Raw genomic sequence first — 26,785 nt, 5'->3', positions numbered from 1 at the left:
TCACATGTTGATAATGTTTGTAATATAGTATCACGCAATATAGGTATAATAAATAGATTGAAATTTTATATTTCACAAAAATCATTACTTATGTTATATTCGTCGTTAATATTGCCTCATCTTAATTATTGGAGTATTAGTTTGGGGCAACACCCATCAGAATTTATTAGACAAAGTGTTCCTTTTACAAAAGAAAGCTCTTCGTGTTATCTGTAATTCCTCTGTATGTTCTCATACAAATATGTTGTTTGCCTCCAACAAGCTCTTAAAAATGACAGATTTGTTTTTGTTTAATTTAGGGCAATTTATGTACAAGTATTGTAATAACTTGCTTCCATCTATTTTTGATTCTATGTTCCTCAAAAATCAATCATTTCATAAATATCCCACTAGGCGATCTGGTGAATTTCATTTACCTCTTTTAAGAACGATTTTTGCTAAAAACTCACTTATTTATGTAGGCCCAAATTATTGGAATTCTTTGAATCAAGACTTAAAAGATGCTCCATCCATATACTCTTTCAAGAGGAGACTGAAGTCTTTTTTATTACAATCGTATGACTCTACAATACTGAATTAACCTTTTGGGTTTTTTTTATAATAACCTGTTTACTTTGTCCCCTATTCGAAGAATTAACGGTATTTTTCCCCCTGGAGGTTTGCAATGTTGTCATCTATGCCATGTTTTACCCATAGAATCTAGTAGCTGACTCTCCGTGTGCTACTTCGGTTCATATATCCCTCTATTTTCTATTTTCTTGTCTTTCTTCAAGGCGTCAAAATTTCGCTTTCCCCAGCAACTATCTTCTGTTTCTCTCGGCATGCTTCTGCCGAAGATCGCTGTTTATGTTTGTTGTTTCTGTTGTTCTGTTACTGTTTCTGTCTCTTGTTTGCGTTCTTGTCTGCTATTTTGTCTTCAGTCTTGTCCATCCCGTTTTGTCCTTTACAACCTTTTCTTTACTAGTTGTCCTGCTGTCTAGTCCTGTTTTATGTTAGTTCGCGTCTATGTAAATGTATTTATTTGTTAATCTAATTTCTAGTGGGCTTCCAGACTTCTTCCACTTTGTTATCTGTTTGTATATACGACGGTTCAATTTAGGATCTTTTCGTTCATGTTCTTCTCCAGAGGGACCCACATACTACAAGCTCTGTCTTTTTAGTGGGTCCCTCCATTTTTCACATTTAAAACAACGGTATACATGTATTTCGCTTTGATCACTTATGTTTCTTTCTTGCAATACAATGTATGATTACTTTAGGTCCTCAATTGTTATAATCTTTTTATTTCACTATGTTCTACTTACCTTATTTTCTGTTACAAAATGAAGTGAAACATATGTTTTTTGTTGAAAAATGAAATAAACTTTGAACTGAACAGAAGAGGAGGAGGAAGATTCTGGAAGAAGAAATGATAATGAAGAAAAAAGAAGAGAATTACGAGGAAAAGAAGAAAGAATTAAGAGATCATAAACTAGAAAATTCAGTCAAATATAGGAAGAAAAGAGAACAAAAACGGATAGGAGATGCTGGGAAACAGACAAGAAGTTTAGAAGACATTTCACTGTTGTTGTTGCTTTTCCCAATGATAACATACTCTCTTCACAAGTTTACAACAACAACAACAACAACAACATCCTCATCATCATCATCATCATCATCATCATCATCAACAACAACAACAACAACAACATTGTTTATCGAGACATCATTATGGCAAGAGGAATCACTGGTTGACTGACGGAGAAGCATGCAGTCAGGTAAACTAAAACAACATAAACAGTAGAAGGTATATAAACGAAAACATGCCGAGACAGATTGAGAGAGTATACAACGTTTTCAAAAAGTTCTTTTTTTTGTACACCTGAATGTCAGAACAAGCAAATGAGGACTGTCATTTATCTAACACGCCCTCTTCCCAATTGGAAAAAAAAAGAGACGTGATCATGATTGAATTCAAAAACACATCTGACCTTTCACAAGATAATAGCTATTCCCATGATATCTTATAATCATTGTCAACGAACTCTCTTGTATAAATAGCTTGTTGACTGCAGCCGCCATTTTGTTTCGCCATTTTACTTTGTCGACTCTCACTCGGCATAGATTAAATCACCAATCTGTATACCACATTTTTGAGTGGGGTGGGGAGGGGTATAGATAAGGTATTCTACAATAACATCTTAACACATCTTTTTTGGCAAATATTGTTTTTTGCGTTAAAAAAGAAGATGAGCATGCGTGGTAGTATGCAAGGTACTACCGATACCTAACAAAGTGTCTTCTTGTTACCTATTGAATGTCATTGTTCTTTGGATTACATTTAGACAACTATGGAAGAGCGAATGTCGTTGTTTAAAAATCTTCCTTATTACGAGACACTCCTTATGATGAGGCACTCGATCGCTAGATACTTCTACTACAGAAACTCCTCGAGATACATCTACGTGTCATACTCATTAATGTTCTAAAACTATTGATGAACTCAAGTACGCAATGTCGCTTGGGACGACGCCTTTTCAGTTATCAATGTCCAAGGAAAAGCTATAGGCAAGGATGGTGTTGGTAGAACATATTCACGTGACATCAGTGGCCATTAGCTAATCATGGCAGATTGGTGAGACATTAAACAGAAATAAAACAATATCAGAGGCATGACGATTGAAAGTATGAGAATTTCTAGCATCGCCTGCATCAGCCCAGTGTGGCAACTTTCCAATCTTTAACAGTATATCAAGTAGCACAATTAGACTAAAATCCATCGATGCTATAATTTTGAAAGCTTACCTTTGAGACTGATACCGGCATACCGTGTTCTATACCGCCCAGCAGCCGGAAACCCCAAGGAGGGCCGCCAGTCATACGGACCCGCACCGTTTCCTCCATATTCACCATCCTGATCAAGCTTACTCCTCCGTAATCCGTAGGGAATTTTTTACAAATTGGATGATGACTGGACCCCCAAAACTGAGAGTATCTCTGCTTTTTTGTTGTTGTTTGTTTTACTTGAGTTTCCTCCGAGGATGTTAGTCTCCAGTAGATCTAAACATGTTGAGGGGGTCAGTTACGAGGGCCCGGGCTCAAGATGGTAACCCGGGCATGAGTTTCCACTTAACCCCCGTCAACCTGGCGTTTGAAACAATCCCAGGCAGAGGCCTACCACGGGCGGGAGTTCCAGTACCGTGGGCTAATTATACCAAGATAGCACCATGGCATAACTTTGTCCTGTGTAAACTGATGATCGCGAGATGCTCAAGAGATGGTTGCTTCCAGAAGAGGGGTTTGTTTACCCCGCGTTCGAGGTGGTATCGTCCCGTGCGTGTGTGATGATGTGGGTGTGTGCATGCATCATTATGCTCGTGTGTGTGTCTGTGTGCGTTGTGCATGTGTATGTGTGTGTATGCATGAGTGGGTTCGTACGAGAATGTGTGTGTGTGTGTGTGTGTGTGTGTGTGTGTGTGTGTGTGTGTGTGTGTGTGTGTGTGTGTGTGCGTGTGTGATTTGAGTGTGTGTGTGTGAACAGGTCCTGACTATCACGGCAGATCGCTATGCCCAACTCCTTCACATTCCCCGCGTAACTTCAGCGAGTGCACAAAGACCGGAGGATGAAGTGCTGGAGAAATTGGTGCCAATTTGATGGTGCGACAAGGTTAACACGATGCACTCATCCAGTACCGCAATATAGCGACAAAAGTAGCAGCGAACAGCAAGAAAGTTTAATTATGTAATCAATGGCTTTGGGAAAATTACAAACTAAGAAAGAAATGTTATCAAAGGTACAATATGACAAGACATCACAAAGGATTAAAATCTCAATTAAATGGAATTAGATTAAATTGAATTAAATTGAATTAAATTAAATTGAATTAAATTAAACTTGATTTGATTTAATTTAATTCAATTTAATTCAGTTTAATTCAATTCTTTGAAAAGGAACGACGAGAAATGCGAAACGCAACTTTCACAAACAGAAATTCGCTTTAGTGGCTCATTTTGATCGTCAGAGTTAATGGTATGAACGAACATTTTCTGATGGTTTCTCTATAGGCACAATAAGTTTGTATTTGTTGTTGTTGTTATTTATCTCACTTATTATGAAGACCTTGATACTGACGATGACAGTTATATTCACATGGCAATTATAAAGATAATGGTGGTGGTGGTGGTGATGGTGGCGATAGTGAGATGACGGGGATGACGATGGCATTTTGATATTTTGATTTACATATCTGAAAGATTGAGGATTTTTCTAATCATCCATTTACAACACCAAAACTCTTTCAATTCTTCAGTCTCTCTCATAAATGGATGGATCCCTAGAAGCGTATACATACAACGAGCATGGATAGAATGAAGATGACCAAGAAAGACACCTGCTTCAATTCATCATTACGATCTCAATTAGTCCATCTTTGATGGCTCTGAATATTCATTGTATATACGTGTGACGAAAGACTATTATGCATATTTCTGCCCCCCTTTTTTTTTGGGGGGGGGGGGGTGGGGGATAGGTGGGTCACAAAATATCTAAATAGATTATCTAAACTGACCAAGCATGAAATACAATATGCTTGTTATCATGCTTTGTATACAAAGAAAGTGAGATTTAGCTTATTCACTACTTGATGTACGCGGGCATACAATGTTCGTTGATTTGCTGTTTCCATGGTATCCATACAAAGCTTGATATAGCGCCTTTGGAAATTATGCTGTGGTATGCGCTTCTTCTTTATTTCTTCTTGTTTTGGGTGAGTTCGTGTTGCTGTTACGTGACCGTTTGGTTGTTGTTGTTGGTGGTGGTGGTGGCGATTTTTGCTGTTGTTGGTTATATTTTTTTCTTTTCTTTCATGAGGGAGGCTTCCCGTTGTTTGTGTGGTGATTCTTACATTGAAGAGGGTGGTTCGAATGTGGCTGAAAATGTTCATATAATCGGTCTTGTGAATTAAGTTCCTTTGAGGAAGGCAAATCACGTTAGCAGTTACATTTCAATCTAGGAAATAAATCTGCCAGCTGCAGGAAACTACCAATAGCAAAAAATGGAGTGATGACTCCATTTAACCCGGCGCTGGGGACCAGCAGGGAGGCTGTGTGTGTATGTGCATAAATGCGTTATTTGTCAGACAGTGCCGCCAAATAAGATTGGGACGTGTCAAATATGATGCAACAAGTAACGAAACTTCTTTCTGCGTTGGCAATCCAAAGCTAACTGTACACTGACGTGCAACCCACGGCTGGGGTATAGTCGGAGCTGTAGGGTGGAATCGAGACATACGGCTTGCTCGGCTCTACCATATAAGGCAGCGAGACTGCGCCAAGCCCACCCGCGGTCCGGCCAGCTAGCACGCGCTGGCCAGCTTGCTGCAGCACATCGTCAAGCGTCAACAGCTATCATGACATGGCACTTTACTCCATCATAAACTGACTTCTCTTTCTATCTTGCCTGATGGACCGATGCAAAGCCAGTTTCTCAAGAAAGTGTACATGATTATACACACACTCTTTCTCATGGGTGCTATATCAAACTAACATGCAATTTCGTTGATCCGTTCATCGGTTGATATTCATGAATAACCAGAATGATGCGAAAAGTTAGAAATTCATGAAATCAGACTTCAAAATATTAATTCACAATCATGTAAGTCCGTAGAGAAACATAAACAACAGATAAGAATACTAAATAAATCAAAGGGATGCACATCACAAATGTATTTTTTTAGAATGGTCTAAACATCAAAACTCGGTCACTTTGCTCTAAATCATAGTTTGCTCGACAAAACATCAAAGGGCAGTTGCTATAACAACCGTTTACAGCCACTCAGCTATTTGAATGAAGAAAAAGGAGCCCCTGCGGTTCTTCAACGACCATTTTCTCTAAGGTTTCATGACGGGGACAGAAATTTGGCAATATCAATGAAAAAAAAAAGATTGAGAAAAAAGTTTTACTATTAATGCATCATCCAGACTTAACGTACGATACTGATATTGACGAAAATGTTAGTAACCAGAAACTTAGAGTTGAGATATTTCAGTTCCTATGTCATTTCCAGTTTGAAACATAAAGGTAAATAAAGATTTTAGTTCCTTTCGAACTTTTGAATAATCTTGAATAGATGAGAGTGATTTTTCAATATTTTTCGGCTGATACAGCTGTGAATGAATCAAGTTGAAAAACGTTTATACCGTGCAAAACTGAATGTTGATAAAATTTGATACTGAAAATGTGTATAAAGTCCTCAAAATACCATCTCAATGTAAGCCTTGCGTTACCAATTCCTACAAGACCTCAATTGGCTTAAAACTACAATGTATTTTTATGATGATATAGCCGAAATGCAAACAGAACCATCAATACAACGTTCGTATAAAGTCGCGAGGCAGGCTGAGCAAGGCTGTTGTAGAATAAAAGAGAAGCGCCGTAGAGGGCGATATACTGTAGCAATATTTTCTGCATGAAATGAGCATCACACTCCGATAACATATTCATTTTGATATCAGTTAATATAAATGTGGAACAATACTGTTAATCAATCAGAAATGTAGAACATTTATGGAAATAAAACAAAACTAAAACAATTAGAAGTTTGACATGATTCTCGAAACAGTCGTGGTATCTGTCTTATATAACCAACTAGTATTATACGATATAGAATTACGTTATTCTTATATCTTCAGGCCATCAAATATAGGGCCTATATTTAATGATTTTTATATTTTTTTTAAAAGTTTCTAATTAGTTTAGTGACCCTCTAATTCCTTATTCGAACCTTTCTGCATATTTTGACATTTTGATGTAGGTGTATTTTCTTTGATAAATCATATTTATTTTAAAGTAATTAATCGCACATTGTAGTATCACATCATTATTTTGATAACGTGTTTCAAATTTTTGCCATTTTTTAATAATGTGATTCTATTTCTCTCCTTTGATCGGAACTTGTAGGAGATACAAAAGATACAATTCATTCCTGGCGTCACATCCAAAGAGAAAATTAAGTGAAATATCTCATATAATCCAAGAGACTAATGGAGACTCAAGGGTGATGGGACAACGTCATCGTCTCATCTAATTTTCATATCACGTGACTATGACCATTATCATTGTTGTGTAGACCTAACAACGTACTAAAACTTCTTCTCATGATATCAATTAAGAGCACTTCTGGATATTTGTTCATTTAATTCTATCTAATTATCAAAACAAACTTGCACATTGAGTGGAGAATCCCTTTCATTCCAATTTCTGAGCCACTCTTCATTCCGATCTTCATACTAAGACAACCCTTATAATTCTTAACTGGGAAGATAGGCTCTGTATCTCCGGAACGGTTTCCGATTTTATACCTTGTGTTTATACAAAGTGATCTCTCACAAACCAGCGGGAATAATAAGGCGGGATTATTACTTCGAAGTCGCCATGGCTTAGCGGTATTAAACTCCACGGGAAATGGCAATTCAGATTCGACTTTTGCGCTTTGGATTTACAGATTCAGGGAGGTATTAAGATTTCCAAATAAGAGTTTGATTGTAAGTAAGGTCTGTTAGAATAAAAAACATATTTTTATTCAATTAGTGCTTGTTGTTTTTTGTGTTATTTTTTGTGTTGTTTATTTGTTTTTCACTAGAGCTGGGGTCTGCGACTGAATCGTATGTTTCTAATGATATCAACCTATGTATGGAAACTTTATTAATGAAATGAAAAAAAAAAATCACAAAGGTTCAACAAGAGCTGCTAACAAGCGGTGATAATGATCGAATGACAACGAATTTTGTAGGATTAATCGCATATCCCACAGATCATGATAGTGCATTTCGTAATCTTCGACGTTGATTCTCCCATCATCCAATTCCCAACAATTTGATGTAGATTAACATTTCTTGAATTATTATTCATTGATCCTATTCCTCATTGTATTCATTGAATTAGTCAAATACTCACTAGTACGTATAGTGAACATACGTTTCAGCAACCCATCCCTCTTTGCGCTCTTTGCAATGTATACCAGCATCAAAGAGGTTCATGTAGAACCTCTCTGACCAGCATCGACTCTGGATCGCCTTATTGTTTCTCGTGGAATGCTGCTGCCGTGCCGTACCGTGTGTCTGTGGTCCATGGTCTGTGATGTGGTGGCTGGATGGTAGACCAACCAATCATGTTCCGGGCGGCGTTCACGGAAAGCAATGATCATGATGATTAGAGTTAATGCGTTCAAAGGTTGAATGAAATCGAAATTTGAAAGGTAATTATTTTGATTAATCGGTTTATGCTGCCTCCCATGATATCTGGATGCAAAGTCTAATTTGCCGGAGCTGCTCTTCCACCATACTGTAGTAAAGCAAGGACGGAGTGCCTATCGGAGAGACAGCAGGTGAACCGATGAAGGGAAAAAGGTGTTCAGGTAGATCTATGTAGTCCTATCTACTACTTTTCATGTAAGTAATTGACTGTCATGGTAGGCCTAGCGCCTACTAACCAATTGTTAATGTGACTGGAGGGGGTACCTAAAGTATGAGTATTGTTACCGTGGCTTTGAATTCCGTACTGAGAGGATGAAATTTCAGCTAAAAATAACGCCACTTAGTGACTTATTCACAGACTCCTGGAAATTACGAATTCAGCCAACTTACATCATAAGCACTGAAGTGTAGGCCTATGTCAATTGTTTGCCCCAGTTTTAAGAAAATATGCTTCAAACATATCCATACAATCTACCCCTCAAAAAAAGTTGTCTGTTTGCGCTGTGCTAAATCGCATTGTATTACTGGACACGATTTTTGCAATGAAATAATCAACATCTTTCTCACCTACTGTAGTTCTTGCACCAGAATCACAATTTAGAATCTATCCCACAAATCACTGTACACATTCTCACGGAGCGGATGACAAAGAAAAAATTGGCAAATGAGGCTCAAATTTTGTATTTTACGGTAAAATGTCTGTCTTGAACATTTCGAATAGTTCACGCAATAAAACCTTGTGAGAAATCAACAACAGGTTAGACTCTACTTGTAGTTTACGTGCTTTGTCTATGGGAGCTGCACGCGCGGGTGATGAGTTGCAGGCCCCTTGGCGCACAACTATTCCGCATCGTTCGCGTTTGAGGACGATAGCTACAAATTTCCGATATCGATCAGTGAACTTTTGGTTCTATTGGAATCTTCATTATTTTTCCTGTATGTGAGTGAGATTTCATAGAATTTCAGTCGTGAAATGTGATTCAAACACGCATAAATATTATTGATGAGGCGCGGGTCACTCAACTATAAATTTGAGGTAAAATGTGAATTTTTATGTGTTTTTTACATTTTTATGTCACGTTTTTTTGCAATTTCGGTCCACACAAAGTTCTGTGAGGCTAATCTACGAAGTCTCGCATGTACAGAATGTCATTAGTACTCAAAAATGTGCGTGTCCGGTAATACCATGGTGTCCGGTAACACCATGCTTGCCTATACTACTACGTACTACCAGCATGCGCATGCTGCAACAATTTTGATGGTAGAGCCAGCTAGCGCATGCTAGGTGGATTAGCAAATTGTCGAAATGATGTAAAATTTATTTGAGCTTTTACAAGCAAACTTACAAGTAAGTGGACCCTAGCCAGTAAGAAAGTCTGACGTTAGATTCCAGAGTAGCTCCAATGTACAAAATTACTGTAGCAGAGCTCAGAGCCAGGTTAGAGGCCTATAAATTTAAATAACGTTGGATCTAACGTTAGATCTTTAGTATAAATAAGATGGGAGATCTGATCCAAGTACATCAACCAACAAAGATGAATGTTGGTGTGCTTCAGTCAATCTTTGAGATTCTTGTGTGAAAAAAATGTCATGCTTGTCCTTTCAGCAAGTCTCGACATTAGCAGTGGCCCGCCCCAGGGCCATTTAACCAAAAGTGGTGTCAGGCTACCAAATTGGTCTATGTTGGTGCCCCGGGAGTTAGGAAGGCAAGGAATTACTTTGCTAAAGATTTGCAAACATGTTGCTAATTACAACTGAATAAGGCTGTCTCTATAATGTGTAACTGATCATGAAAAAATTGAAAAACTGACAATTTATATTTCAGTGTTGCGAAGCAAAAGCAAAAAGAAAAAGTCGTGATTTCCAATTTTTGAAATTTCAGGGAATGATGTCAAATATTTTACATCATATTCAATTTTCTTTCAGAATAGTCAAACCATCTACAACTATCAACCACTGCAAGTTCGAATCCACACCGCTGGAAGTAAGGGAAAAGTCGGCAATTGTGTATGCTAGATCTAATTCAACATGGGACCATTCAGTAAGAAAGGAAGTTTGAACATATCAAAGACAGAGGAAACTAATCAGGTCCAGGGTGAGATTGACCCCAACTTTGAAAACCCTGACACCCAGGCGGAGGAGTGGACGTACTCCCTGGATGATGGGGATACCTTGGAAACGGACACAACCTTCTTCAACAGCCACCAGACAATGGGGAATGAGGAGGAGAAGCCGGGCTGGGAAGGGATGAAACCATCCATCGATGATACGGGAAGCATGACCTTCATCCCAAGGATGTCTGTGGAAGCCGGAAATGATGATGATGAAGACGGGAAGTTTGGTACGGAGCGTAAAGGCCGATGCGCCCGCTGTCTCTATTCCTGCAAGGTGGCTTGTCGGCCGTGCACCACAAAATACAATCCGTTGCCCCCCAACGCGTCCAGGTGGCAGCGGTTCAAGTTTGCCTTTCTGTGTCCCCCGCATGGAGTTGTTGGCAAACTTATCACCTACACGCTGCTTGTGATATTGCTGTGGGCTGTCCTTTTCACTGTCACTGGGGCTGAGGCACTGCCAGGAGGCAATCTGTTTGGTGTCTATGTTCTCATCATACTCAGCATCATCCTTGGGATCCTTGTGGAAAAGATTCTGAGATTGCCTGCCCTGCTGGGTGAGTACGGGATGGTTTGGTATTTTGGATTGCCAACTGAAGTGATTTATCATCTCCATATATGTTGACATTTTTTGAGTACTTACGTTATTGCAACAAATTCACATGACATGATAATATGCAGACAATGACTTTACATTCATATTGTGACTTTACATTCATATTGTGTTGACTGCAAATAAAGTAACATGTCAAGTACATTGTGAAATTATATCAGCAGAAAATTAGTTTCCTTCAGTGAAAGTGACATTTTTCCTGTGAGTAGGATACATATTTTCCTTATCAGATAAGGGCACCTTGAACACTTTACTTTCAGGAAAAGGAGCAAAAATGCTGTGCTGATAGCCCAAAACCACTTTAACCCCAGTATTTTATGATTGCAGACCAGTAAATTTTCTGGTGAATCAATGCAAATTTGTGCATACAAGCTGTAAATACAAGCATTTCATATCTACACAATTGTTTGTGGAAAAAGTTTCTGTGGTTTCCATGTTTATGCACTTTTGAATGTCCTATGCCCTGTATGTACCTTGTTCTCATTCTATTCTGTTGGAATATCATTTACCCTTCCTATTTCCTTTCTCTGTTGTTACTCCTGTTGGCTTGACATTATCTGCTTCTGGACAACAGGCATGCTTGGAGCGGGTTTCATGCTGAAGAACATACGTGCCATCAACGTTGCCAACGATATCGACCATGACTGGGCCAGCGCCCTGCGAAGCATAGCCCTGGTGGTCATCCTGCTGCGGGCGGGTCTGGGCATCGATGCCCGTGCCCTGAAGAAACTCAGCGTGGTGTGCCTGCGTCTCTCCTTCATTCCCTCCCTGCTGGAAGCCATTATCATTGCTGTTGTCAGTCACTTCATGCTCAGGTTTCCCTGGGACTGGGCCTTCATGCTGGGGTAAGGAGTTGAAAGGAGCGTGTTACCTCAGAGTGAAATATTGTTCAGATTGAAGGCAAAACACCAAGCCATGAATAGGTGAAAGGATAAGTGTAATGGAAAAAAAAAAGATAACAACAGATTTTGACATTTGGAATGTAAAAGAATGGCATGATTTTTTTTTATTTCTTAGCTGTAATGCAAAGACAAATGAGTTCGTACATAAAGTGCCTTTTCCAGTGATTTTCTGGAACTACTCATATTCTGATATTCCTGATTTAACCTTGTCCATACATGTAATGTACTATTTTGATACTGTTTGTGTGAAGATTCCACCTCTCAGCTGTCCAATGGGCTATTCATGTGTGTGACCTACACTGTCTTAATGCCATGTGTAATGTGGTCTAGTTGGAGATTACCTGGTTCCTAAAGAAAAGAATAATTTAATTATTACTGTAATGATTAATCAGTGACATGCTAGGGTAACCATTGTACAAACCAAAGTTTCATATTGGGGAGTGGGGAAGAGTAGTCTTCCATAATTCAGTCATGTCCAAACAAATATTCCTTTTTATTTTGACTATCACTATGCCGTGGAGAACTTTTGTTTGCAGCCTTTTTAGTCTGGTATAACAATCAATTACAACTGTAATCCTTCTACTAGAATCCTGACCATTCTGTCAATTCTGTTGCCAGAGATGTCAGATTTGCTATAAGTATGTATTTTGAGCTGACTTATTTGCCGTGTGGAATGCATCCAGATGACGACTGTTTAGCAGTAATTATATGTACTCTGCGTCCCCCAGCTTTGTCCTGGCAGCTGTGTCTCCTGCCGTTGTAGTGCCCTGCCTCCTGGTCCTCCAGAAGAAAGGATTCGGTCAGCGGAAAGGCATCCCGACTCTGGCAATTGCATCCTGCAGCCTTGACAACGTCCTCTGTATCAGTGCCTTTGGTGTGGCCATGGGTATCTCTTTTACCTCAGGTACCATTTACTGTTCCATCTGTGATTGACTCAATTTCATCAGCTATGCTTTTCACACACCTGAAATGTTTCTTGAAAATCATTTTTTTTTTTTGCAATACGATGTGAATACCATTAATTCTTGAGTGTGGACATTCAAAGTTTGGCAACTCTCACGATATGCACAGTGGTTTAAAAAAATCAGTCCTGCTTGAATTCTTGTGTGTGCATGTGGATACTAAAAATTTGGTGACTCTATGATGTGCATAGTGATGTGAAAATCAGTCCTGCTTGAATCCTTTAAAAAAAAAAAGTGATAATTTGTGTGAATGGCATGTGAAGAAATCAATGTCAGTTGTTAAAATCCCGTGCTGCAGTTCGTCACACATACGTCTGCACACTCGGTTGCCAGGGTCACGCTCGTGTCCTTGTTCAGGCCTGCACAGAGTGGAAAATCAAAGAGCTTCATTTGCATCCAAGCAAATCTTTTTCAGTGTGTGTTAAAGGTGGCAAATAAGATTGATTTTGGCATCAAAATGTAAGAACTGCTAACCCCTGTCTGTGAATGTGGCTCTCACTAGGAGAGTCTGATCAGATCGACAGTGATTGCATACAAATTAGAGATATACATGTATAGTCTACAGAAGTGGTCATTACAGATTGTAGTGATGGAGTTCAAGATCTTTTTTTTTTTTTAATGGTTCTTGTGTATGTAAAATTTGTATCAGTGATTTAAGGACTATAATTATCAGGCAGACTGCATTTACCAATCTACATTTAAAAAAAAAAAAAACATGTAAGAAAGAGAATAGATGCATGAGTTTTCAAGCAAACTTATCCTAACAGTGCATTCCTTTGAACTTAATCAATCAAAAGAGAATCCCTAATCCATCTTTGATCCACTTCACCTCAGCTTTCACTTTCAGTGGAATAAAACTGGGCTAAAAAAGTGTGCATGTGTTGTGCATTTTAAGTAGTACAGTGCTGTAAGGTGAAGTACTACTTCCTGGACAGTGTTTCATAATATACATTGCATTATCTGTGATACATGTGTGCAGGTTGTTTATTGCATCATTCTCCATGTTGTATTTTCTATTTTCATGCAGGAAATTTGGTTCTGAAAATATTTCAAGGCCCTCTGGAGGTCATTATCGGCATATCCTTTGGAGTGCTAGGTGGCCTGTTGCTCTGGTATATCCCCAGCAAAGACTTTGTAAGTACAAAGTTCTCTTTGGCATTTCCAGAGCCGTTTTCATCCATCAAAAAGATGGATGTAGTGTTACGTACTGTTGGATCTGACTTAACATGCAGTGAAGGCAAAAGCTTGAATGAAGATTTTGTAGTCATGTATACAACCACCAGCCATTTACTTGTTTTCACACTTGCCGCTCCCTGTGTGGGCTGACCATTAAGAAATAAATATACAATCAAGCATTTAAAAGATACCTTCATTAAAATCAGACGAAAAAAATGGTTATGATAAAGATGAAATAAAAAATAATAATGGTGACACAGAATTTCTTTTTTCTTTTTTCTTTTTTTTTGGGAGAAGTTCACATTCCTGTGACTTGTTACTGACATATATTGAGGGTAATATTATTCCCCTGCTTTCTGAGAGAGGTAAGTCAAGTGCACTTTCATTACAATAGAAATTTGAAAATATGTTTAATTCTCTTTATATCTTCTGTATATTGTTTTCCTGCAGTGATGTTACAAGTGGTGGTACTCTTCTCATCCAGTGATAGCGGCACTTAAACTTTAGTGATTCATAACTTTGAATGGATTGTCCGATTTTCCTGAAACTTCACTGATCTGTACTACTAATATTGCTGCATTCTCTCAAACCACATTCATTTTTGGCTATCATTCCCCTTTAATTCATCCCTACTCTCTACTCTTGGACAGAAAACATTGACATCACTGAGGTTTGTGTTCCTGCTGTGTGGAGGCCTGTTTGCAGTCTTTGGCAGTGCTGACGCGTCATTTCCCGGATCGGGAGCCCTGGGCTGCCTTACTTTAGCTTTTGTTGCTTCCTTTGGATGGAAGGAAGAGAAGGTGAGAGAACTACATTCTTTAGCCAGAATTCATGAAGGTGGTTTAAATTTAGACCATGCTTTATTCAAATTTCTTGTACGTAAATACTTGTGACAGATTCTGTGTGCCAACAGATCTCCAACAGCAATCGCATGTTGATACGTGCAAGTCAAAGGTACAACAGTTACACATATTTCATGCTGATTTTAGTCCATGGTCTAAATTTAAATCATGGTTTCAATTTAAACCGTCTTCATGAATTTCAGCCATAGAATTGTAATGGGAAGGAGCATTTCATATTTTTCTGCAGAATGCATTATTTTTTTCTCTTTTTCATACCTTTGGACCAAAGTTCACCAGCTGTGTTGAAGGCGAGAATGGTCCTGTAAAGGTCGTTGCCCCATCTGTCAAACATTCTTATTTTATTTTTATGATGGGGGACAGGAGGGGGAGTTCGCACAGTACAAATTCATCTTGACCTTAAGAACAGCCCTTCCTCAAAGAGATTTTAGGGTGACTCATGGCAGTGAAGGATGTACATCCTGTTACATTTAAACAGAGGGATTGTGTGTACACAGGAAGTATTTTTTTAAAGAAGAGATTTGAGTAATACAGTCGCATTTCACTCCTATGCCTTATTCCCATAAAGCAGGAATGATATTCATTTCTTACCATGAAGGGACCAGCAGACACAGTAAACTTTGAGAGAAATGGAAACAAATTTTGTATGATTGTCAATAGCTGTTACTGTACATGCTTATCTAGTGAAATGGGGCATGTGAAAATTTGTACAGAACTACCGATCCAGTCCTTCCTGTATTTGTGGGAGGCTGTTGGAAAAAAAAAAAAAAAAAAGATAGCTCTTTCACTGCTGACAAAAGATTTCAGAAGCCTCACTGTTTTTGGGAATTGATTTCTTTCTTTAATATATCCTAGATAGACTCACTCGAATGCATATCTGGGTCATTTGTGTGGGTGTGTACGTGATGGCATGTACCATCCATGAACACATTGATGTGGCTTTTGTGATCTTGTGCGAGAAAAACAGCCCAAGGTTGCCAGGAAGTCAATGTAACCACTAATCCCAATCGGAAATCAAACAAATTATGTACACATACACGACATCTATAATTGGCATGATGGAAGAGTAAAAATGATGAGACAGCATAAGATTACATTGCATTTGAGCAGTCCCACAACATTCATATTAAAGCTCCCAGTATTGTGTGGACATAGTAGAATGCACACGATGTAACGATTGTGTGCAAGAAATGGGCTGAATTATGCAGATTTGCCTTGAAGATTTGTGTTGTTATTGATTTAAGCAATGATTGATATCGGTGAAAGCAAACAAACGAATGGAACAAAGGCCATCACATGACTTGCAGTTTACTATTATTATATTATTATTATCATTATTATTATCATTATTATTATTATTATTATTATTATTATTATTATTATTATTATTATTATTATTATTATTATTATTATTATTATTATTATTATTATTATTATTATTATTATTATTATTGTTGTTATTATTATTATTATTATTATTATTATTATTATTATTATTATTATTATTATTATTGTTGTTATTGTTATTATTATTATTATTATCATTATTGTTATTATTATCATTATTATCATCATTATTATTGTCATCATTATTATTGTTATTATTACTACAGTGGACTCCTGTTATACAAATAACAAAGTCCTCAGGACCAGCAGTTTTCTTTCGTTATATCGAAATTTTGTTATAACCAAACAAACAAAACAATAAAAACCATGGAGAGGATAATGTTGCGGCCCTAATTTTTATTTCGTTGTAACCAGAATCTCATTATAACCGGTTCGTTATAACAGCAGTACACTGTATTATTATTTTAATAAAGAGCTTAGACTGAAAGAAGAAAATAATCTGTCTCAGCTTTGAGCACTTTACATTCTGGCACACCAGTGCTGGCTGACAAACTGCTCACTTGCCCTGGGCTCAATGTTTAGACCAGAACAGTTGATATTGGGTCCATATTAGCTACATAGACAGTGGCCAGCATTCTTACTTGAGAGTCCAGTGGGACAAGGGACAGACTGGTGAGAATAGGCTTTACAGTGCAAGTCCAACTACTGGTCTAGTAGACCATTGAGGAAACATGGGAATGCAAGTGTAATAATACTCTCTCTGTCATGTTTTTGTTGATGTTTTGTGACATATTCTTTTGATTGATTGCAAAAGTGTAAAGATAAATGAGCAAGTCTCCTCCCCCTTTCATTGTTTGTTGTTGATTGTGCTCACAAAAATATGTGGCCATTTATGGAGGAAATGTGTGAATGAAAAGCTAATTTGGTAGAGATAAAGCATGATGGACCATTTGAGCTGAAACATTCACACTTGGTCTATCTCACTATGATCTCACCCAGCATGCAGTAGGAGAGCTGATTGGTGTGGTGTGGACGCTGTTTGAACCAATCCTCTTTGGCCTGATCGGAGCCGCAGTAGCCTTGGAGTACCTGGATGGGCAGACTGTCGGTAAGCACTGTGCTTTATGGTGGAGAGGTAACACAGGGGAAGGTTCCTCTTTAGACAATTATCATGTCTTAGTTGGGAAAATGCCCAATAAACAGTGAAGTGAAACTAAAAGTCGGTGAGTAAATACTTTGGGAAGAGATCAGGAAAACAGCTATGTCAAAACAGATAACGATGATTCAGAGGGAAAAGTTCCTCTTAGTGAATGAAAGACCTCAAAGTTAAAGAGATAAATCAGTTGACTCTTGGAAGACATTTTCGAGAGTGGATGGACTTGCGATTGAGAACTACATTGAAAGAATGAGAGATTAAGCATTGTGATGTCGATATTTTGCTCCCTTTTGCATTTATAATGCCTATTTTGTACTCTGAAACTCTTCAACAGGTCTGGGCATAGCGACTCTCATCATCGGGATTATCGTGCGTGTTGTAGCAACCTGGCTCTCGGTGCTCGGGGCCAAGTTCAACAACAAGGAGAAACTGTTCATGGTCTTTTCCTGGCTCCCGAAAGCTACTGTGCAGGTGATTTTGTCTTGCAACTGATTGACAAATTGCCTTTGGTCGACGTAAATAAACACCGTTTGTTCATTGTTTGAGTGATAGCCATGACAAAAAGCATGGATATATGTACTTGGTTGGGATTTGATCGCACGACCTCCTGATTGTTAGACAGGCATCATATCCACTAGACCACAGATCTTTTGCCCGACAGCCAATGCTGGTTCTTATCCCCTACAGCAGTGGGTACTGCGTATTTATTTGAATTAATGAATGCTTGCATCGAGTTGGTTTTATTGCTACTGATTGACAAATTGCCCTTCATAAACATGAATTTACACGTAGTATTCAGTGCTAGAGTAATAGCCATAATAACAATCATGGGCAGAAGTCTACATGCTTGGGTGGGATTCAAACCCACAACAACCTCCTGATTGCCATATTCACTAGATTACCAAGCTTCAGCCCGATAACCATTGATGGCTCTGATCCCTTACAGCAACTGGTACTGTGTATGGTAGTATGGTTTATTTCTTTCTTTCGAGTTTCAAGAAATATCTAAATTTAACCCTAACTAGGCCGGGCTATTTAGGTAGATCATAGAGCCGAGGGGGGGCCTCCCAGGCCCCCCCCTTCAGATCTCGGCCGTCGACCGCGCAATCGCGATGAAAATTGGCACACACATTGCCTATGATGTAATCTAAAGTACCATGAAGTTATATTAAAAAAAAAAGAAATTATCTTTTATGCTGAATTATGCTAATTTATGCATGATGATGCATGAAATCAGACAATTTGGTATAAATTACTAAATAAAGCTCAAAATGGGCACATTTTTTGTGTAAATATTCTTTTTAGTGTCCTGAGCAAATATAAGAGAAAAAAATTGTGCCATCAGAAAAAATTTCTTAAGTATTTTATTGTTTTTGGAATTTCTTATGTATTTCCTTGTTTTTTCGACTTTATGTTTTTCATTGTTTTTTCGATGAAACTTGTCCGCGACATTGTTCCGAACAAGAAAATATATAAATAATTGATTTTAATCAATAAAACCCCCAAATAATCATGCTTTTATGAAATTTGCCTGTAAGCACAGTTTGCATTGAAATTGTACACAAATTCATGTTTTTTAGCAATTTGTGGTCTGACATGCACAAACATATTTATGTGCAACTTCGAAACCGCGCGCCCAGGCATCGCAAATTTGGTGTCAAAAGATGCGGGAGACTCGAAAGAAAAAGTCATGAAATGTCGTGGCGATAGCTTTTCGCGTTAGTGATACATCGTGCGGAACGTCGCAGGAACGTCGAGGGGGGGCCTTGGAGGCCCCCTCCCCCCCCCCCCCCCCCCCCCAGCCTAGTTAGGGTTAACGTATCATTCATTAATTATGCCTGATCTCATAATTCTTTGTAAGGTTTATCCTGTATGTAAATAGAAATGTTCATTATTATCTGTTGGCAAATCATAATATTCTCTGCATGCTGAATATCATATTGTTCATGCACTGCAACAGAATTTACAGAAATTTGTCACATATTCAAGACTGATTTCATGCTTAATTCTTTCATTTCATCATGCTTCTTTTGTGTTTGTTTGTTTGTGTTTGTGTGTGTGTATTACAGGCTGCCCTGGGTCCCCTTGCTCTGGATGAGATAAGAAGACAGAGCGAACCAAATGAAGCTGATGAGAGGAGGGGCATACAGGTAGCCATCAAGGCAGCCAAGAAATCTTTTGATATCTATCCCAGAGTCAATCGGGAAAGACTATTTTCAGCTGAGAGCCAGACATGCATTTGATTCTATAGACGTGAAAGGCTTTCATCGTGTCTACAAATTGTGTAAAGCTTTTAAGATTTGATGGGTGATAAAGTGCACTGTTCTTTCTTTATAATTTTTTTTTTTCAATACTTGAATTTTGTCAGCTAAATCTGGCACCACTTTGCTGGTTTTCATGACGTTTTGATATTGCTGAAAGTCATTCTTTACTCTTTGGTCCCATTGACTTCAGAATAGATTTGGGACTTTAGCTCCTATTCAATATCCGTTCTTACATTTTGGAGAGCGAGATCAAGAGGGTATTCGTATCTGACCATTGAGCTTTTGTTTGGTATGTATCATGTATATACTTATGCAGTCACAACTATGTGATGGCACTGCCTTTACAGGATTATGAGAGAGAATATAGAACAAGAAATGTTGATGTTGGTCAGTTTCTCCTCAATCTGCTCTCTCTGTCCATCCAGTTGCTGACCATTGCTGTACTGAGCATCCTCCTGACAGCACCCATCGGAGCCATCCTCGTCACCCTGTGCGGACCGAAACTGCTGGAGAAGGAGACTAAGAGTGCCGAGGGCAACAACCCTTCAAGACGTGCAGGTTTGGGTGTCAGTAATGGGGAGGAAGATGATATAGCAGCCAGACAGCAACTGACAGAAGAGCTGGCCAATGTTTAGGAAAAAAAGAGAGAAAGGGGGTGGGGTGGGGGGTGGGGTGTGGGGGATGGGGGTGGGGGGCATGAGGAGAAAGAAGAGAGAAAGAGAGTGAGAGAAAGAGAGAGAGAGAGAAGGAGAGAGAGAGTGATGGTTTGAGAGTATGATAACATGAACCAGGCTGAAATATCAGGTAATGCAATTGACTGCCTAATGAAGGAAAGTTCTGCCTTTCTGGCCATGATTTCTCAAAGGTTAATAGCTCATTTTTGCAAGAATTTTGCAGTGAATTCTCTGCCAAGTTTCATACATTCACATCAATATGGATGAGATGGTGGAAGCTTTCAAAAAACCATTGATGATTGTGTTAAAATGACTTGCCACTCAAGTTGTTGTTCCTGACTTTTTAAATACAATTTTTATTGTTATTGTTCTCTGAGCAAATATGACATCTTCAAATTGTCAGGCAGATACGATATGATCAGTTTCAGTGAAGACATTGATTGTTTGTATATTGAGTGACTGATCAAACCAATGTCAGTGGCATTAAATTCAAGCCCCTCTGAGACTGATGCATTTTGCAAATGAGGGCTTGTGCATGGCAAGTGATTTTTGAGGTAAAGCCAGTTAATGTGTGTGTGCAAAACTCACTGCTATGAAACTTTATTGTGCAATCATTGACTGTTGTTACCTTATTGTCTGTATGTCAACCTGTCAAAGTTGGAATGGTACCAACATTGGCTATGCATGCTAGTTAATGGTAATTGAATCATGTTGTTCATCATGCAGTCATTGTTATTTTGCAGTTTTTACTTTGATAAGCTCTTTTGGAAGATTTTATTCTTTGTCGAATCCAAGTGCACGTTTTGACACAGAAGGTTTGATTCTGTACTAGAGCCAAGTGCACTATGAATCACGTTTTAACACTGAAGATTTGAGTTTGTGTTATATCCAGGTGCACTGCACCTCAGATTTTAACACAGGATGTTTGATTCTATGTTAGGTACAGGTGCACTGCCAATCAGATTTTACACAGGTTTGAGTCTGTGTTAGATCCAAGTGCACTGCCAATCACATTCTGACACAGAATGTTTGACTCTGTGTTAGATCCTTGTGCACTGCCGATCTCAGTTGAACATAGAAGGTCTGACTCTTAGCTCCAAGTGTACTGCAAATCACAAAGTTTGAATATGTGTTGAATTCAAGTGCACTGCAGATCCCGTTTTGATGCAGAAGGTTTGAGTCTGTGTTAGATGCAAATGCTCTGTCCATCAGACTTCACACAGGTTTGAGTCTTCTGTGTTAGATCCGAGTGCACAGCAAATCAGACTTTACACAGAAGTTTTGAGTCTGTGTTAGATCTACGTGCACTGCAAATTGCATTCTACACAGAGACAATGGATCTAGAGAAACCCATTTCTTGAGGGTCTGGATGTTGAGCGCCGTTACAGGTCAATGATAGGTGCAGTCTAGTTTGAGGTTCATTGGGCCTCTTATTGGACTATTGTACGATACAGAACAGCATTGGTGTAAAGTTTAGTAAATATGTGTATATATTCACGAAAGTGCATGACTGATTTTTTTTTTTTTTCGTCGTTGTTGTTCAGTAATTATAAAGGGAAGTGCTTCATGGTGGTAGAGGGAAAAAAAAAGAGATACTTTAGAGGGATTAACACAAAAGGTCATTAAACTTCTGCTTAGAAAAATACTTTGGGGTTGTTTTCCAGGGTTTTACAGTTAGTTGTCAGTCCTTGCTTTCTGTATATTTCAGGGATTTTTCGATAAACATCAAAATATCACTTGGATTGTCATCAAGAGGGTTAAGCATGACAGGGTTTATAGCACCCAGGATTTGGGGAATAAGGTACAATGTAATTATCAGTTGCCACAATAAATGAAAAAATATAACTGGTAAAACATAAAAACATCAAAAAATCAAAATGGTATAAAAGGGGTGGGTAAGCTTGGTCAGTGATCAAGCATCAAGGTAAAAATTCCATTATGCTCTTTATGCAAAGGACCGCAGAAAATTGATAATTTTTACTTTGCCGGACTTGGTACATCATATTAGCAAGACAGGGGTATCAACTGCTCAGGTTGACAAAAGTCACAGCTGACAGGGTCATGTGATGAATTCTGATATTCATCAGTTGCTGCAATAGCTGATTATTATAATCAATAGAATGTGAAAAACATTAAAAAAAAAAATTGTGAAGAGATTGGCAATCTATATGCATGGTATTGGCATGACAAGGGTACGGAATAACATTCTTATCCACATCTGATTGATTTCAAGGGAATTAAGTATTAAGGTCAAATTGTCCAAAGGCACCACTAGTGCTAAGAAGTTAAGAGATAAATTATTCTTTCCCACATTGCCGTCATAGTTTATACATCTGTGATGCATTGGAAAACAATCGCCAAGACATATTTTAGGCTAACTAAGGCAGAGGTCAGAATAGTATAAACCAGACAAATACCATTCATACCAGTGTTCATACTATTTATTAATGATATTGGTATAAAAAGACATTGCTTATTGCTTGATATTTTGCTATGCAGGAACAGGGGACTTGTATGCTATGTGAGTTCCTGCTTCCTCTGTAGTTTGTATTATTATGTATGTCACTGAAATACTGTAGATATAAACCTGCTTCAAACAAAAGAAGGGGATAGTGCTGTAATGCTAGGTTTGATGCGTAGAAAATGCCAACGTTTTCTGTTTTATTGCTTTGCATTGGATAGGCCGCTTTACATTGCTTGATCATTTTATGCCAACTTGAAATTTTTTTGAAAAATGAATGCTAGAGGCTAAAGAAATTTAGTGAAACGCAAGTTACAGAGAGAAGAGAAACAGTCTATGCCGGGGAACAAGATGTGATAAAGGGGAAGGACTACACATCAAAACACAGGGTCCCCATAAGCAAGAAATGTCATTTCCTAAAATCATTACTGACTAAAAGCGCGCTGGCGTGACCATTAACACCAGTGATTGTGCATTGATGCAAATGTGCATTGCTACGGGACTGAACTGTCTTTTGGGAAAAATGATAATCAGAATTTTAAGATATGCAGGTGAATTGCGCACATTTTGAACGACAAGGAAAACAAAATGGCAATGCAAATGGTCGGACATAAATTCATCCTGCATTCTGTGATATAGTGTGTGGAATAGGAGATACTAAAGATAAAAATATTGTCATTACATGATTTCTCATCACTGTGGGCCACAGGCTGCAGCTCTGAAAATGATTTTATTTGTGTGCCGAATTCTTGATTCTTTGCCTTCATATCAAACCTTTTCAAAATTTGTGTACATATCCAGCTTTTTCCCTCCCCTTTTTTGTGTAAATATGGTCACTATTTTTTGCTAGTGTTATCAGATTGTTTATTTATTTTCTCCTTTTTTTTTGCATGTACCAAGTAGACCTAAGTTTGAGGATGAAGAATTAGAAATGAAACTGCCCAGCAAGATTGCAAAGAGTAAGGAAAATATCTTGCCAATATCTCGCTCGCATTGAAGGTCTTACATATCCTGGAGTCACCTTGAGAACAAATCCTCGGATGTGTAACAGCTTTGTGTCACAAGGTTACATTGATTCAATAATTGCACGTGTCAGGTGCAGAAAGATGATTATGTAAAGGAATGCCTTAAACAAAAACAAAAACAAAAAATGTTGATAATAATAATAATAGAATTTTAAAATGAGGCTTGTCCCTTTAACTGCCGCCTTGTTATCACAAACTCCACACAACCAGGGCTGGATTAGTTGCGCAGCCCACAATGGGGCCAAGTATCTGATTCTGTGTAATGTGTTGAGTCAGTAAACAGAAACATTAAACCAACCTAATACCACTGATACCAAGCATCCTCATCCCACTTCCTCTTATAAAAAGCTTTTTTTTTATCGTCATGTGGAGGAAGTTGGCTACCTCTGCCGACATTCCTCATGTTATCCTTCGCCAGCCCTGAGTGCCCTCAGTGGGGTTTCGCCCACGAAGATCCGATAGGAACTTCCATATGCTTTCGAATCTCACAGTTCCATATTAAAAGGAATAGAACACGATGGAACCATTACTGACAATAGTCGATGCATGTTCTGGGGTCCGTTTCATGAAGTCATCACATAAAAGTCTTTACATAAATCTCAGAATGGCCAAAGTCACTCATGTGTAGTTATGAGAGACTTTCAAGGAGAAGTGAAATCCATTTCACAAAGTCTCTCATATAAGTGTGTCTCGTGAGTGAAAAGTCTCTCATAAGACTTTCATGAAATGGACCCCTGGAGAGCACCTTCATACAGGAAAGATTTTATATTTCAGTATTTCATTGTGTTAATCACATTTTTGACTGTCACTGGGACATATAGGCAAGTTAAATAGGCAGCTTTATCTGAATGAGATGAACTGTAGTGATACTGCCCATTTTCTATCTCAAAGTCATTTTTTATATTCTTTCAATCAATAAGTTGGTATGCTTTGAGTAACATTTGAGACTCATCTGTGTATGTGTATGTGTGTGCATGTTTGCCATGTACAAGAAGGAAGGTACAAAATTACACACATATTGGTGATATTTGCTACATATGGTATCATTGAATAGAACGCTGCCCTGATTTTTTTATATAAATATTACAATATGATTAAATGATGGCTGAAAACATTAATCCAAACTGAAGATTGATAAATGTGCAAAAAGATAAATAGTATATCTTTAAAGAGTTTGCAATGTATTATAATCACTTTGAATGTGTGCTACAGCCTACTGGGGTTTGTTAAAATATCTCCAGCTTGTTTTGTTGTTTTTAAAGTTTTTTTATACTTTCCTGCAGAAATGTTAATAACTGAAGTAAATCATAGTCCTCCACTTGGGGCTTCTGCACTTGTTTAATGTTTGTAATCATCATTTGACATCAAGTCAGATGAGTAAGTCAATCTAAGAAGATTAAACTCTAGTGAGCCATTTCCCCCATGCAAAATTTTGACACGTGCCTCATCAACACATATAAATGTGCACTTGGACATACAGTGAAACCCCGTTATAACGAGGTCCGTGGGACCGGCGATATTACCTCGTTATAACCGGTACCTCGTTATAACCGTACGCATCAGAAATAAAGAAAAACATAAGCACGACATCATATACCCATCAATGAACCTTAAGAACATCCTTTGCGTTGTTATTACACTATTATGGATCATTATTATTGAGAGAATAAAGGGAAATTATTTGTGAATTAGAAGAAAACGTAGGGGTTGAAATGAGTTATTTCTTTATTGTAATTCTTGTTTGTTGAAGTTTTTCTATTAGCACCAGCGCAAATAGAGTAACATACAGGCGTTGTTTACCGTAACTTGCGAGGTATTTTTACGCTGTTGGTGCACAGAGGGAATGCGATGATTTCATGAATCATTTCGTCTGTAATCTTGTACAATGTGTGATCGTTGCGCCCGAAGGGATTAAAAATGCGTTTTTTATTTTCTTCCGAAAATGTCTTCGCGTTTTGTTCATCCGTTCTTGAAAAATATGCGACAAGATTGAATGTGGAAGGTTGGGATCCTTTTTACGCAAATCTGTACCTGGCAGACCATTCTGAAAGCAAGAAAAATCTTCATTATGAAATGCAGTGTTAAAATTGTGATAATTAACAAACCTAGATTTATTCAAACTAATAAGTGTATTTGATTCTTTTTCTGATTTAGGTTAACATGCGTCATTCGACTATTTTTACGCTACTGTCACCTGGCGAGATCGCGATGATTTTCAGAGTAACATGCGTTGTTTACCGTTAACTTGCGACGTATTTTACGCTGTTGGTGCCCAGCGGGAATTCGATAATTTCATGAATCATTTCGGCTGTAATTTTATACAATGTGGTATCGTTGCGCCCGAAGGGATTAAAATGCGTTCTTTATTTTCTTCCGAAAATCTCTTCGCGTTTTGTACATCCGTTCTTGAACTGTTAAATGCGTTTGTTTCTTTTTCCGAACACCGATTAAGCAGGTTAACATGCGTTATTCATCTCTCTTTACGCTACTGTCACCCGGCGAGATCGTGATGATTTCATTAATTATTTCGGCTTTGATCATACACACTCATATTTAAATTATAATTTGTTAAATGATAATGAACAAATCCAGATTAATAGATACGTTTGTTTCTTTTTCTGAACACCGATTAAGTATAGGTTAACATGCGTTATTCAAGTATTTTTACGCTACTGTCACCCAGCGAGATCACGATGATTTCATGAATTATTTTGGCTTTTATCACACACACTCATATTTAAATCATCATTTGTTGAATTATAATGAACAAATCCAGATCTACTCAAAGTAATAAATGCGTTCGTTTCTTTTTCTGAACACCGATTAATTACGTTAACATCATGCGTTATTCAACTATTTTTCGCTACTGTCAGCCGGCGGGATCGCGATGATTTCATTAATTATTTCGGCTTTAATCATCCACACTCATATTTGCTAACTAGCAAAAGAACTGGAAGTCGGATCTACAAATGGAAGGATATAATGCTGAGTTGCACACGCAT

At 38.1% G+C, this 26,785-nt stretch overlaps 2 protein-coding genes across 2 annotated transcripts in view; one reads left to right on the top strand and one right to left on the bottom strand.

Annotated features, from left to right (window-relative positions):
- Positions 1–3,112, bottom strand: part of LOC140228605 (uncharacterized) — a 72,180-nt gene extending 69,068 nt beyond the window's left edge. The window contains exon 1 of the mRNA XM_072308840.1: positions 2,785–3,112. Coding sequence (XP_072164941.1) covers positions 2,785–2,892 — 108 coding nt within the window. The 5' untranslated portion in view covers positions 2,893–3,112. The remainder of the gene's footprint in view (positions 1–2,784) is intronic.
- Positions 3,113–10,443: 7,331 nt separating this feature from the next.
- On the top strand, positions 10,444–20,258 carry LOC140228551 (sodium/hydrogen exchanger 9B2-like). Its single transcript, XM_072308784.1, has 9 exons — positions 10,444–10,900; positions 11,531–11,801; positions 12,587–12,762; positions 13,848–13,954; positions 14,647–14,796; positions 17,203–17,311; positions 17,694–17,830; positions 19,429–19,509; positions 20,049–20,258. The coding sequence occupies exons 1-9, from the start codon at positions 10,444–10,446 to the stop codon at positions 20,256–20,258; spliced, it is 1,698 nt and encodes a 565-aa protein (XP_072164885.1).
- Positions 20,259–26,785: the final 6,527 nt, after the last annotated feature.

The sequence above is a fragment of the Diadema setosum genome, chromosome 5 (genome assembly GCF_964275005.1).
Source record: "Diadema setosum chromosome 5, eeDiaSeto1, whole genome shotgun sequence".
In the NCBI taxonomy this organism is placed as follows: domain Eukaryota; kingdom Metazoa; phylum Echinodermata; class Echinoidea; order Diadematoida; family Diadematidae; genus Diadema; species Diadema setosum.
This window is presented reverse-complemented; position numbering and strand designations above follow the sequence as displayed.

Coding starts and splice junctions, on each gene's coding strand:
- LOC140228551 (XM_072308784.1), top strand. CDS start 10,444: ATGGGGAATGAGGAGGAGAAGCCGGGCTGGGAAGGGATGAAACCATCC. Junction 17,831..19,428: donor TCCCGAAAGCTACTGTGCAG/GTGATTTTGTCT, acceptor TGTGTATTACAG/GCTGCCCTGGGTCCCCTTGC. Junction 19,510..20,048: donor ATGAGAGGAGGGGCATACAG/GTAGCCATCAAG, acceptor CTGTCCATCCAG/TTGCTGACCATTGCTGTACT.